The sequence below is a fragment of the Daphnia pulex genome, chromosome 12, assembly GCF_021134715.1.
Source record: "Daphnia pulex isolate KAP4 chromosome 12, ASM2113471v1".
Taxonomy (NCBI): domain Eukaryota; kingdom Metazoa; phylum Arthropoda; class Branchiopoda; order Diplostraca; family Daphniidae; genus Daphnia; species Daphnia pulex.
This window is the reverse complement of record NC_060028.1, coordinates 668969-682090: the sequence shown is the minus strand read 5'-3', so window position 1 is coordinate 682090 and position 13122 is coordinate 668969. Positions and strand designations below refer to the sequence as shown.

General features: G+C 39.1%; 2 protein-coding genes and 1 long non-coding RNA gene across 5 annotated transcripts; 1 reads left to right on the top strand and 2 right to left on the bottom strand.

Moving 5' to 3' along the window:
- Nucleotides 1-1691: 1691 nt before the first annotated feature.
- Nucleotides 1692-4091, top strand: LOC124208725. Its single transcript, XM_046606616.1, has 6 exons — nt 1692-1777; nt 1857-1984; nt 2062-2183; nt 2242-2340; nt 2405-2612; nt 3583-4091. Exons 3-6 carry the CDS (start codon nt 2150-2152, stop codon nt 3584-3586), a joined length of 345 nt encoding a protein of 114 aa, XP_046462572.1. The 5' UTR covers nt 1692-1777; nt 1857-1984; nt 2062-2149; the 3' UTR covers nt 3587-4091.
- A 22-nt stretch (nt 4092-4113) lies between these two features.
- Nucleotides 4114-6547, bottom strand: LOC124208732. 2 transcript variants are annotated; one of them, XR_006880565.1, is made up of 5 exons: nt 6458-6547; nt 6132-6297; nt 5315-5718; nt 5136-5217; nt 4114-5045 (listed from the first exon to the last, which is right to left on the bottom strand). It is a non-coding gene; the product is annotated as an uncharacterized LOC124208732 (long non-coding RNA). The 2 variants fall into 2 exon arrangements; XR_006880564.1 differs by having other exon boundaries at nt 6132-6293; nt 6458-6537.
- Nucleotides 6548-11115: 4568 nt separating this feature from the next.
- LOC124208724 (RING-box protein 1A-like) lies at nt 11116-12254 on the bottom strand. Of its 2 annotated transcripts, none has more exons than XM_046606614.1 (5): nt 12039-12254; nt 11741-11842; nt 11649-11676; nt 11463-11584; nt 11116-11375 (listed from the first exon to the last, which is right to left on the bottom strand). In XM_046606614.1, exons 2-5 carry the CDS (start codon nt 11840-11842, stop codon nt 11277-11279), a joined length of 351 nt encoding a protein of 116 aa, XP_046462570.1. In that variant the 5' UTR covers nt 12039-12254; the 3' UTR covers nt 11116-11276. The 2 variants fall into 2 exon arrangements, with proteins under 2 accessions (XP_046462570.1, XP_046462571.1); XM_046606615.1 differs by having other exon boundaries at nt 12109-12254.
- Nucleotides 12255-13122: the final 868 nt, after the last annotated feature.

The following is a 13122-nucleotide window of genomic DNA, read 5'->3' as shown; positions in this document are numbered from 1 at the left end:
ATACCAATTTATTTCTGCAAGTCTAGATGTATGCTGTCATTCCAACAAGTTGGCTTAGCGCTCAGTCACTGACTCATTGTTCATCATGATCTTCAGGATAACAAAAGCCGAAAACCCATGTTTGAAGCCCGAAAAAGCTATTGCAACGTCAGGCTGACGTTGCTATAGTGTATTTTGGCTATTGCAACGTCAGGCCGCTAGGTGCGCTGCAGTCTGACGTTGCGCTATGCCAGCGCATAGCTATGCTGGAGGCTTGGAGCAACGTCAGGCCGCTAGGTGCGCTGCAGTCTGACGTTGCGCTATCCCAGCGCACTGAGTCCCTTTCTATAGCTAAAATAATGTTGGAGGCTTGAAGCAATGTCAACCAACCACTTAATGCTAAAAATCATATGTAATAGCTGCATAAAATGACAGAGAGAATCAATCTGACGTTGCTCTATTCTTACTTCCCTTTGTCGCTGCAGGCTGACGTTGCGCTATCTTAGCGTACCCGAGTCCCTTTCTTAAGCTTGGAGCAACGTCAACCAACTACTTAATTCTAAAATTCGTGTATAATGTTGTATACCTGCATCCCGACCTGCACAGTATGTATAAACTCCTATAAATTCATAGAGAATCAATCTGAATTTGCGCTATCATTCTTCACTTCGTCAGCCAACTCATATTTTAATGCTACGGTCAGGTGCGCTGTTGTCTGACGTTGCGCTATCGTAATGGGCCTCTTAGTGTAGTAAAGTATTTCCCGGAGCAACGTCAGGCCCTTTAATTCTGACGTTTGCTACCCTCTACTGCTAGGCTATTACCCCCGTCATAGGCGCTGGATCAAAATCATTGGACATATGAAACTAATGCTTTAATTTTTAAAAGTGTCCAAAAAGAAAAATAAAGAGAACCAGTAAAAGTTGTGCAAATCGGTGAGCTAACGGAACAATAATGAGAATATCATCTGATGGAATTTCTTCCTGGCGGGATTTGGCAAAACATTCATACAGTATTTAAGCGGGATCCTGTTATAGTATTATAAAGCTGTAAGAATGGAATGGGATGCAATATGATAGCGCAACGTCAGACTACAGCGCCTAGCGGCCTGACGTAAGTTCAGCATGGTCATAAAGAGAGGCTCAGCGGTAGGCTTGGCGGTAGGATTAGATTAGGATCAGAGATTCGGGTAAGCAACGCAAACGCTCCAGCAATATATGTATAATGTAGGAATATATAGCGCAACGTCAGATTGATTCTCTATAAATTCATAGGAGTTTTAACATATTATGGCAGTATAAAACATTATACATGAATTGTAGCATTAAGTAGTTATTGACGTTGCTCCAAGCTTAAGATTAAGAAAGCGACTCGGTTGCGCTGGGATAGAGCAACGTCAGACTGCAGCGACGAAGTCAAGTAGGATAGAGACGGTAAAGACGGATAGAGAACGTCAGATTGATTCTCTCTGACATATTATGCAGCTATTACATATTATTAGCATTATTTGAAATTTATATTCTCTACATATTTTGTAGCATTAAAATTAAATGGTTCATTAACGTTGCTCCAAGCCTCCAGCATAGCTATGCGCTGGCATAGCGCAACGTCAGACTGCAGCGCACCTAGCGGCCTGACGTTGCTCCAAGCCTCCAGCATAGCGCAACGTCAGACTGCAGCGCACCTAGCGGCCTGACGTTGCAATAGCCAAAATACACTATAGCAACGTCAGCCTGACGTTGCAATAGCGACGACCTTTGAAGCCCACACATAGTGGAATACAAATGTTCCGAGATAGGTAATTTTCTCTTTACTGCTACCATACCAGAACAGTGAAGCATTAAGACCATCATAATTCAGATTTTCATATAACATAGGTACTCTTGCTCATGAACCACAGGATCTTTTCGGAATCTTGCAATTTTGGTGGTTTAACCTGCAGCAGCTTGTCTTTTGTTATGGCTGTTTCTACTTCTGTTTAGAAGGAAACTCAGTCAAGGGATAGGTAGAGTTTTTTTTGTCATAGGTAAATCCATGTAAATTTGTAAGTAACATAGAGTTCTTTTTCCCATTGCTTCTTAGAATTTCAGTGACATGAAGAGTCTGGAATGAATAACATACTTTCCATGTGTTTGTAAACATACCAGATCTGCTGGATGAGAATCAAATTATGCCTTACTATATTCATCACTCAAATGATATAGGTAAAGCCTACTACTATACTGCTGCAAAAAATGTTCATGACACTTTCTTTACCATCAGAAATTTATCTCAACACGAGGAGTAATGCTGTTGGTTGCTGTGAATGCCATTTTTACTGTTTTTTTCATTATGAACATGTCAGTGTGCTTCTTAGAAAAGGTAAAGATTGATATGTTTTATTCATTTTTATATTTTCATTAATGTGATACATTTTTTTGTACAGAGCTCGCAAGATCCCCATCTATGAGAAGAGTGACTTCCACCAACGTTCTACTCCATCCTTGTCTTCGAGACACACGCTCATCTGGCTTCCGTCCTTATGCTGCTACACAATTTGTCCTTACTTCACTGACGAGTTACTGGACCACTTCAGTGATCGCTTCCGTCCGCTATGACACACCTGTAGTCATTCACCACTGGAATATACCCAGGTACCCGACAATCGAATTATTTTTGTAGATTATCTACTAGTTATTTGCGTTGAACTCTGTCTGTGTAATAATTCCAAAATCAAGCCCTTCTTGCGCGCAAACGAAGTTTTACTTGGGCGTTTCTTTTTTCTAACGCTAGATGGCTTTTCGATAATTTTTAGCTGTCAAAACAGTCAGTTTCAGATACTTTGCACATCTCCTTAAACATTTATCGGTAGTTTTTTGTGGTAATCTTTTAGTGATAACTGACGACAACTATTCCCCCAACAAAGCTCACTTGTTAAATTTTCGATATTTGCTTATTTTTTCTACTTCCGGTTTTACTCATTTCAGTCAGTAGTTTAGTAAATATTCATTCTACGTACAAAAGAACCACATATTCGTGATCCTCGTGAAATTTGTGGTAAAGTTCATGTATTTTTTTGTACGATTTCGTACTTCCGGTTTCGAAAATTTTCCTGAACTATAGTTCAGGAAAATTCTCGATTTTGGCCAAATTCTGGATTTCGTTTCTTATTTTCGTTTCCATCTCTCGTCTAACTTCGCCTAGTCAATTGAAATTCCTCATCGTACATCTACTAATCTTTTATAATGATATGTCTTTGTCACGCCGTCGTGAAATACAGCTCTATGTCTCAGGAAAATTCTCGATTTTGGCCAAATTCTGGATTTCGTTTAAAACATATCAGATCGACCCCAAATTTCATGGGGATCACGAATATCTGGTTTATTTTGACGAAAGTTCAACCGTTGAGGAGCTATTGCTACTTCCGGTATACTTCCGGAAAATTTTCGACAAACTAGCAAGTGAGCTTTGTTCTGTGTATAGTTCTCAATATTGTAAGCTTGATTTTAAGTTAAAAAATTGCATTTTTAAATCTTTGAGCTAAAAAACCTGATTACTGTTTCTCTCTTTATTATGTAACTTTTATTGGCTTGTCTAAATAACAATTGTTTTCTCTTTATTCAGGTAATGCAGAGGAAACGTCGAGAAGATGGACACCAAAACGTCGCCGGTATCTCCAAGATGTCAGCGCGGATCATCGTTGTTGGTAATATGTTTGTGTTTGTGTTAGTTAACCCGTTGTCTGCCACGCCTTTGTTCTCCCCTAGCTCCTTAGCACGGGCTGCGTGTGCTGTTCGGCCTCGTGGTTTTCATGCCGCGGGGTCGGAAAGTCGCACCAGCCCAAAATTTGCCGCAAGGCGCCTATTAGGCAATGCACCAGTAGTTCCCCCTTTTCAGCACGGACTTGTCAGCAATGGCAAGTCCAACCTTGGTCATGGATCCTTCAGACATGGCGCGTAGAGTAGTAGAAAACAACCTACGGGGTGTATGGCGTGACAGCCAACGGGTTAACTTAGGTGTATTTCTGTATTTGTATGTATGTGTATAAGTTTATGCTCTATATATTTATGTATGTGATTTAAAAACGTGGTGGAATTGTGGGTGGAGGTGGGACAATAAAAAATTTCTTTCAATTTGTTTGTTTATTGTGTACTGAAATATTAAAAGCTTTGCGTAAATTACCTAAAAAATGAAATTTTTCCAATGATAAAGAACTCCAAGATTGTAACTAATCATTCCAATCAAGTAAAATAGGTAATATCCAAAAGCATATACAGAAAACGTCCCAATGTTTAAATGGTTGGAGGTGTTGAGATGTTGTACAAGATGATTACTCGCATTACCAATTTTATTTGCTCCAATTTTCCGCATTACCAATTTATTGCATTTAAAATCAACAATCAGTTTCAATTGACAATAACTTTTAAGATTTGATCACATCAACATCGAACACAAATTTTAGATCTCACATTGTAGGTTGTGGTTTTACTTTCAAGTGCCTTACTGATGTAGTAATTCGGGGCAGAGTAATACTTCGGTCGGTGTGTTAGGTCGGAGAAGCGTAAACAGTGGTTTGTAGGTACTGCCTGCGTAATAGTTGGCCGGCTCAGTTGCGAGTGTGTAGCTGGGGGCAGAGTAGAATTTTAGTGACTCGGTGTAGTAGCTGCTAGCAGAGATCACTTGGGAGCCTTGGTGTAGTCAGCTTGGGCAGCATACGTAGTCGTGTAGTACTCCGGTGCCCTGGATGTGTAGTGTTGGGATCCTCTATGTAGGAGACTGGAGCAGCGTGGGTAGGTGTGTAACAATCCGATGCCTCGGTGGTGAAGCAAGCTGGAGCCTAGGTGTAGTAGCTGGAAGCGGAGTAACGTTGTCTCAAGACAGCAAGCTGGAGCAACACGCGGAGCAGCACAGGTTTTGGTGAAGTCCTCCGATGCTTTGGTGAAGTAACTGGTTGTTGACTATGTTGTCTTGGTTAGGCGACGGCGTTGCGATTTCGCATCCACCATCCTCTGGAGATATCGGTACACCAGTGTTCGGTTCACCCATCAACGATACAACAACCAACAGCAGCACGACACCATAGCTTACTAAACAATAAATAACGAAAACATTAATATTGAATTATAAGTAGAAAATTACTATATAAGAAATGTGAATCGAAACAACCAAATATTTACCTGTGATTGAGGATTGGAAGAATACAATAGTCGACCCGCTACCAACGATAGAACCCCAACAGCAACACGACGCAAACATTAACTAAGATCAACAAAAATAAACATTTCAGTTATGAATGATTAATTGACAACTATAAAAATATATAATGATTCAAACTCTACGTAAAAAGCATATTTACCTATGGACACGAAATGGTTGTGCAATGTGCACTGATGGTGTAGTACTTTGGAGCTTCAGTGCAGTAGTCAGGGGGAGCGTAATTACTCAGTAATACTCGGGAGCGTTGGTGGTGTAGTAAACAGGAGCCTCTGTTTGGTAGTAGTTTGGAGCAGATTAATACTTGGGTTCCTCGGTGTAGTAAACTGGGGCAGCAAACGCGACTCGGCCTTTCGCTGTAGTACTTGGGGACGTCGTTACACCAAATGGTCGTTGCGTATTTTGTTGCTGATGTTATGTAGTAAAACGGGGGCATTGCGACTTGGCATCCGCCATACCCAGGGGACATTGGTACACCAATGTTCGACCTAATCACCCTAATCACCAACGATACAACATCCAAAAGCAGCACGACGCCATAGCTAACTAGACAATAAATAGTGTGAACATTAAATTACAGTAACAAGTGACACATCATAGCAAGAAAGTTAAACTGATTCTAAGCTCAACAAACAAATATGTACCCGATATTGCGTATAAGAAGAATTCAGTTAATGACACATTGCGTTCCAGCTTCTGACGGGTCGGAGACAGTCACTCGACTGATTTCTATCGCTTTTACTCTGCTTTTATACGACTTTCTCACCCTAACATAACTTCCAACTCAAGCCTTACGGCAATTCTACCGACTTGATAATGACATTTCTTTCTCACCCATCAACCTCTACACCACTGCACAATTCAGACCCAACATCTTAGCCACTCTTTTTTACAGTTTCACGTAACATTCAGACTGACAAATTAACATTAAATGGCAAAATTAACATTCAACATGTTACCTTTGGGACATTAGCGATCGTTGCGAGGCGTCTCATCCACCAACGTCGTACTCCTGGCCAGCGCCAACGACATCGAAATATTCACCGGTGGGCTGGCAGCAGCTGGAAGAGATTCGGGTCGGAAGGCGCTGTCGTCGGCCGGCCATCGACTGAATCCTGGCCCTTCCTTCCGATACAACACACGGCAACAGCACGATGCCATAATTAAATATAAGGAAAACAAATTTGTACATTAATATTCGAAACTAACTAGCATATTAACAAATAGGCAAAATGTAGAATGATTCACGACTGTAAGTAGAAACAAACAGATTATTTATATTTACCCATGGTTGCGAGCTGGTATAACGACGAAGAATGTTGTTGATGACAAACAATAGCAGTTGTTAGCGTGTCGGAGATGCTCACTCGACTGATGTCTGAGGCCTTTCCTCTCTCCTTTTATACGACTTTTTCTCACCCTTTCTCAAGCCTTGCGGAAAGTCTACCTACTTGATAATGATGCCACACGTTTCTTTCTTACCCAACCTCTACATCCCCGGCACGATTCTCACCCAACCTCTACACTTTTACGAAATGTTCCTTGTAACCTTGAACCGAATGAATTCTACCAACTTGATAATGATGTAAAACTTTTTTCTCACCCAACCTCTACACTTTTACATGTTCCTTGTGACCTTGAACCAAATTCATATGAAATAGGAAATAATACTACGTTTTATATCTAATAGTAATATTAGATAATAGTATAATTAATCCGATCACTGGAAACGGCGAATTATTTGCGGGTGTTTGATTTGGTTAAGATAAAATATCGATTAAGAGAAAATATTGACCGGGATAAACCCGAGGGGGAAAAACGGTTTAAGAATTAGGATTGCGACACGAATTAACAAGACAATACAAATCAAAATCCTGTGATTGCACTTAATATTCATCACGTAAGATTCTGTTGCTTTCCGTTAAACCTGAAATTGAATAAACCACGTTATGCAATCGGCTCAACTGTTCGTGTCGGTAGCAGAGGGATGACTATCGTGAGATCCTCATGTTTGCGCCTATACATAGACGAGTGCTGGTTTCAGCGCGTTAATAATATGCCTTATACGCCTGCAAGCTATGCTTAATGTCTAACGTATGGTCCTATTTCAGGATAGTTTACATTTATAACAATTTAAAATTCTAAAACTGAACGAGTAAAATGCTACTGCTTGCTTCTAGTTTATTACCAACTGAAATAGTTTACCACCACTCGCTAAAAAAAATAAGGAGTGGGAAACCCGAGTAGTGAGAACAGCACATTTCTTGTTTCTTCATTACGTAATGATGATGGCTTTGTCCATATACTCTACCGTAATTGCAGGGGACTAGGGGAATTAAGAAAGTATTACCCACTTTAACAATTTTTTTTCATGCCCTATTTTCTTTGAAAGAATTTCTAAATATCACGTGACTAACAAAATTAACCTCGACATTTTTTTAACGATTCAGAGAAAATAACCGGGGGGAAAACCAGTGTAAGAATTAAAATATGGAAAAACCAGTCATCGTAACATTGTTATCTGCCACTATTTCGCAACGAGAAAAATCTTCTTTGTTGCATTTGTTATGCATCCGTCATCATGTGAAATTTTTACGAGAAATGAATGAGACCACTTAACTTGATTGATGCCGTCAGGCAGAGTGCTGGCAATTCAGTTGCTCGTCTCTCCAATGTAAGTCTGTTCAAGTCGTTCAGAGTCGTAAAGTTCCAAAAATAGACCTAAAAGCATAAACAAATTCAATTCAATTATTTCACAAAATGCGTGGTACGGTAACAAATGAATTCGCTTTATACACGTACCTCCTCGTACAATAGTTCCGTCGCTTTTTTTAAACTGATAGGCGACGTTGGCAACGAAATGTGTCTGGTAGAAGATCATCTTGTCTAAGAAATGAAAAAAGGTACTACATTAATTTATTAATAAATCGTCAAGTGAAAGAATACTTCAAAACATCTTTTCCGAATGCCAAAGGAACAAGGAAAAGCCTGAACCACTGATTAAATAACCAAAAACTAAAAAACTAAACTAAACCTAACAACAATTCATTACCGTTTAAAATAGAAAAACAGACAGTAAAGGTGCTAAACAATTAACCAAAGCTGTCCACGAATGCGACGGTGTTCCTTGGTTCCTAATACCGTCCGGATTACCCATGAACCGTCTAGACTCGTCTTGGCTCTGCCCCACAGAACCCGGATCCGACTCTTATCTCCCGCCTCTCACCTGTTTTGAAGTGCAATGCAGAACTGGATAGAGACATCCATCTCCATGTTTCCAAGGGCTGGTGCAAATCCAATCGGCAAAGGATCAGACAGTTTGCTATCATTCGCCGTCAATGTATCTATTAGTCGGCGCAGCAACAGCTTCAGTTAGATAAAACAGAAATTCAAATTCAAAAATCATCAAAATAAATCACGGATATCATGGCTAAAATATTAAAAAATAACAAAAACTTACAAATTAATTGTGTTCGCATTTTCTCAATGTCGGGCAAATCAAACCGTCAACACAAAAACATCTGCTTCTTAAGAATGGTCAAAAGTTGGGCGAATGGCATCACGCTCCTTTAGCACAGGGAGCGTTGCTCACGATTTTTCTCAATTTGCTGAAATTTTCCTAATCAATTGAAAATAAAGTTACAAATGATAGCTTATACTTAAGCGGATAAAATGTTATGACAACAAGTGGGCACATCGACACGTCAAAGATAAATCAATAAAATTAGACAAGCAAAGAAAGAGCAATTAATAGTTAAACTTGTTTACCTTTTCACATCAGTATATGAGTCGAGAAAACACACCATCACAACTTCTGCCTGCTTGCCTGAAAAAAGAATAATGTTATTCACTTAGGTGTCCCATTCATAAGATTACTATACTTTAAACGTAGATTTGTCCCCCAAAAGTTCAATGCATTGTTAGTGGAGCGAAAATAAATTAGAATTAATTCCAGTTATTACGTCACTATTAATGAGAATGAAGAGAAAAGTTGTGCGAGTTCCTATCTAAACGTTTCCCCTTTCTTGTTTAGCCTAATTATATTTTGAACTCTAATAATGCAAGGAAACTAGTAGGACACTAGAAAGGGTAGATTTCAAGCATTCTTCCATCCTCCTATTACACACCGACCAAATTTCCCAAACAAATCTTAGTGGGGTTCGAACCTGCTTGCGACCTGCTTGACATTAGGAGCTTGACGTTGTAAGTTACTAGCAGCATACTACCATGACAAAATGAATAGCATAAAAACATTCTTAAATACCTACAACCCTTTTAGTGCTATGATCGACTTCCGGAGACAGTTAAAACTGGATGTGCGACCCCGTTGTAATGTTTTACGGCGCCTAGTGCATGAAAGTTCCCGTGTTTATTCATCCTCACACTATCCCATATTTTCCCCATCTCTGTATGTACAAAGTAATCATGCATGCACTAAGTCAAAACATGTACTTAAGTCAAAAAATGTAACTCTTACTCATACTCAACCATCTGCTACCACAACTGCGCTGTACAATAAAAACAAACAAATAAACTTGAAATAACCAGTTCCGGGGAAGCCTGATCGATTACCTATCGTAAGACGTGGGGCAATCTTGCACGTCGTTGTACGGCGAACCATAAATAACACCCAAACACTTTGGTTTCTTATCTATAAAAAAAAATAGTTTTAATAATTATGACGAAAAGGTTGGCGACTTGGCGAGGGGGTAAAATCACGTGAATTACCTCAGTCAATCAAACTTTATCTAGTAGGGGATAGAACCACCGTTACTTGCACCAATGACGATGGCTTCACCGGCTTCGTTCAGCTGGGCCAACACGCAGATTGTCTGTCGCTGGACGTCGGAAATGCGATAAGTAGCATTTGCACCAACCAATTTTCGTGAAATAGTTTCGAAAAGTTCCCGGTTGCAGGTCAATTTGTCCAATCGCATTGACTGGGGGGGTGAACTATAACTACTCTGATGAAGATTTGGTCTCCTGTAAAACTGAACACAATTGAACGAATGGAAGTCACAAATAGTTTCAATAGAATTTACCTGATGGATATCTGGTGACGATTCCGGCCACAAAAGTGTGTCGGAAAAGACGGAAAACAAGCAAAGTAGCCCATCGTTGACTTTCAGATTCTTATCTCCATTATTATCCGCCGATTCGTTGTTATTTCTTTGACGATTTCTACCTGCGGAACTATTCGCATTTGGTGTTTTTCTTTGGGGAACTAGAAATCTAGAATGGAAACAGAATTAATTAGGATAACCACAACACGTTCTTACTTGTATACTTTCACCACAAAGTTGAAATCTAATACCGAATGGGTCGTGTCCGGACAGCGAATGAAATTGTTGCTCGTTGGGCTATTATTTCGCTCCCGCTAGTTAACCTTGTGCACAGGCCGATGCGCACAATCGGGTTTCCACAGTTACCATTACTAAAATCATTTTAGAAATGGTTTTAGTAATGGTAATTAGTAATTAATTAGTATTCATTCAAGTCGATTCACATTTCAAATCGAAGTTAATTTTTAGAATAGGTGTATGTAAATTTGTAAAAAAGTGGAGGAGTTGTGGCTGGAGGTGGGACAATAGATGCAATTCCAACATTACTTAATTAATTAATAGCAAATTGAGTTATTATGATTGTTAAGGCTTATTTTTTACTCTATTTCTCTATCAACAATTTCTCTATTTACTCTATTTCTTGGGCGGTGGGGCAACAAACGAGATTTAACCTCTTCAACAGCCGAAAGCGAAAGGGAAGAAACAGATTAAGAATAAGAAATGAACTCGCGCACCGACTTTAACTAGAAAAACATCATTCATGCGAAATCTAAGACAACAAAGTTCGAAAACATTTCTGCACCACTCTTTTCGAAAAATATTCAACCTAGTTTCACGATAATTACAATATTACGTCGATTAATTTCTAGTTTCAAAATAGTTGAAGGGCAGGGCACATTTATTTTTGAAATTTTGAGTCACGAAAATTCAGCAAATTTCGAGTTTTAAGATTCCGAAAGAGTTAAAAACAACGACTGAAGTTTTTAAATATGAAATGCGCTGATAAAATAGAATTCCACAAAAAACAAAAGGACGGGGCACTTAATGTCCATATTTTGTTAATTCCCATTCGGTATTATCCAGTGGGCATACATGACGAGTCGTCAGCCAGCGAGAAATACAATGGTAGTGGTAGGCATGCTGAAATATTTGTAAATCAAAAGAATTTTTTGAATATACTTTTTATCCTTATAGAACTGAAAGGAATAAAAATCAATATTCGCTTACATTGCAGGCACCCCAGGCAACTATGCATTGTTCACCAGTAGCTGAAGCCTGATTGGCTTGACATTCAATGCAGAGTTCCATAATGTGATTACGACAGATTGCACAGTTTTCGACTTTAATATCTAAGAATAGAGAGACTGTAGAAATCAGCAATCATAACAAGTTTGTGACAGTATTTTAATTTACCCCAACTCCACGTGGCAACTCCACTCCACTAAAAAGTTTATCAAACAATTTATCAGTCAAGTTATCAATAACATCACAGATAAAGATGTTACCTTCCTAACTTCAATACGTTTCTCCTCACCCTTCACATTGGACGATGAAGGCTTTTCTTCTTCTTTCTCTTCAACATCCATTACGGGAGTATCATCAGCCATCTAATGAAAAACCATTGATTAGTTTAACTAGTATGTCTTCAAATTATAGGGATCAAATTAATCTTAGATTTCTCTTAAGTTAAGAGCAAGTTAGTTCAAGAAACTATCAATTAACACATAAGTGATTGATCACTTTCCCCACAGACTAAGATTACCTAAGATCCCCTCTTAGTCTGTGCTTTCCCCAACACCATACCTGAACCAAAATTTTAACTAGCCTTTCCTTCTGTTTTAAAAGCAATCCAGAAATCCTTGAATACAACTACCTTTTAATGTATTAGATAATCACACGGAAATTTAAGTGTTATTGTTATGTTATAAATATGAGGGTTAACAACTTTCAAATAACAACTTTTAATGAGCAGCACTTTTTACGTTCGTTATTCGTTTTCTGATTTGAGTTTTCTCTTCCAAGTACAGCGTTGCCATATTGCAAGCTCGATGCAACGCTGAAATCAATTAAGAAAATAGAAACATTATTTATGCTTATTTAGTGAATAAAAAGAGATAAGTTTATACTTATTTAGTGAATAAAAAGAGATAAGTTTATAATAATAATAATTATTAATTTATTATAGATATTAGTATTTTACCCCATCATTCAGATTAGGATGCTGTTTAGTAATTAACAACTTTGTCAGAGACTGACAAAGATATCTGTCTAGTATTGATCATACGTTTGCTGGGATTCACGAGTTGCTGGACAGCATCAGCGACTTGGATTATAGCGAATTTGACAGGAGCAGCAGCGACACTGGGAATGATTTACCGGACATCAATAAGGGCTCGGTTGGTGACGACTTGATTGTAAAAATGTTCTGGGTTTGATGTTTTTTGACATATCGGTTTGACGGATTGTGGAAAAAAAAACACTTTAAAATGATCTTGGACCAGCCTATTCCTTCCTTCCGACGATCTTCCGGCCCTCTCGGATGGACTAGCTACGACTGAAGGTGACGGTGAAGATGTATAACGTCGGCTGGGTCTTTTTAAATGGCGGAAGCGGACAAATGGAGGAATTTAAAAACCGGAAAACTTTTTTGGGTTTCGCATTTCCCGGTAGCCCCTGGAAGTTATTTCGCTGGATCGTGTTTCCAGTTTCCACGTCATCCGGCGGAAGAAAAAAAAACTGTTTGAGCAAAGGGAATTAACACCCGAAATGCGAACTTGTCAGCAATGGCAAGTCCCACCTTGATCATAGATCCTTCAGACGTGGCGCGTTGTGAGTAGAGAGTACAACCTACGGATTGTATGGTGTGGCAGCCAGCGGGTTAACTAAG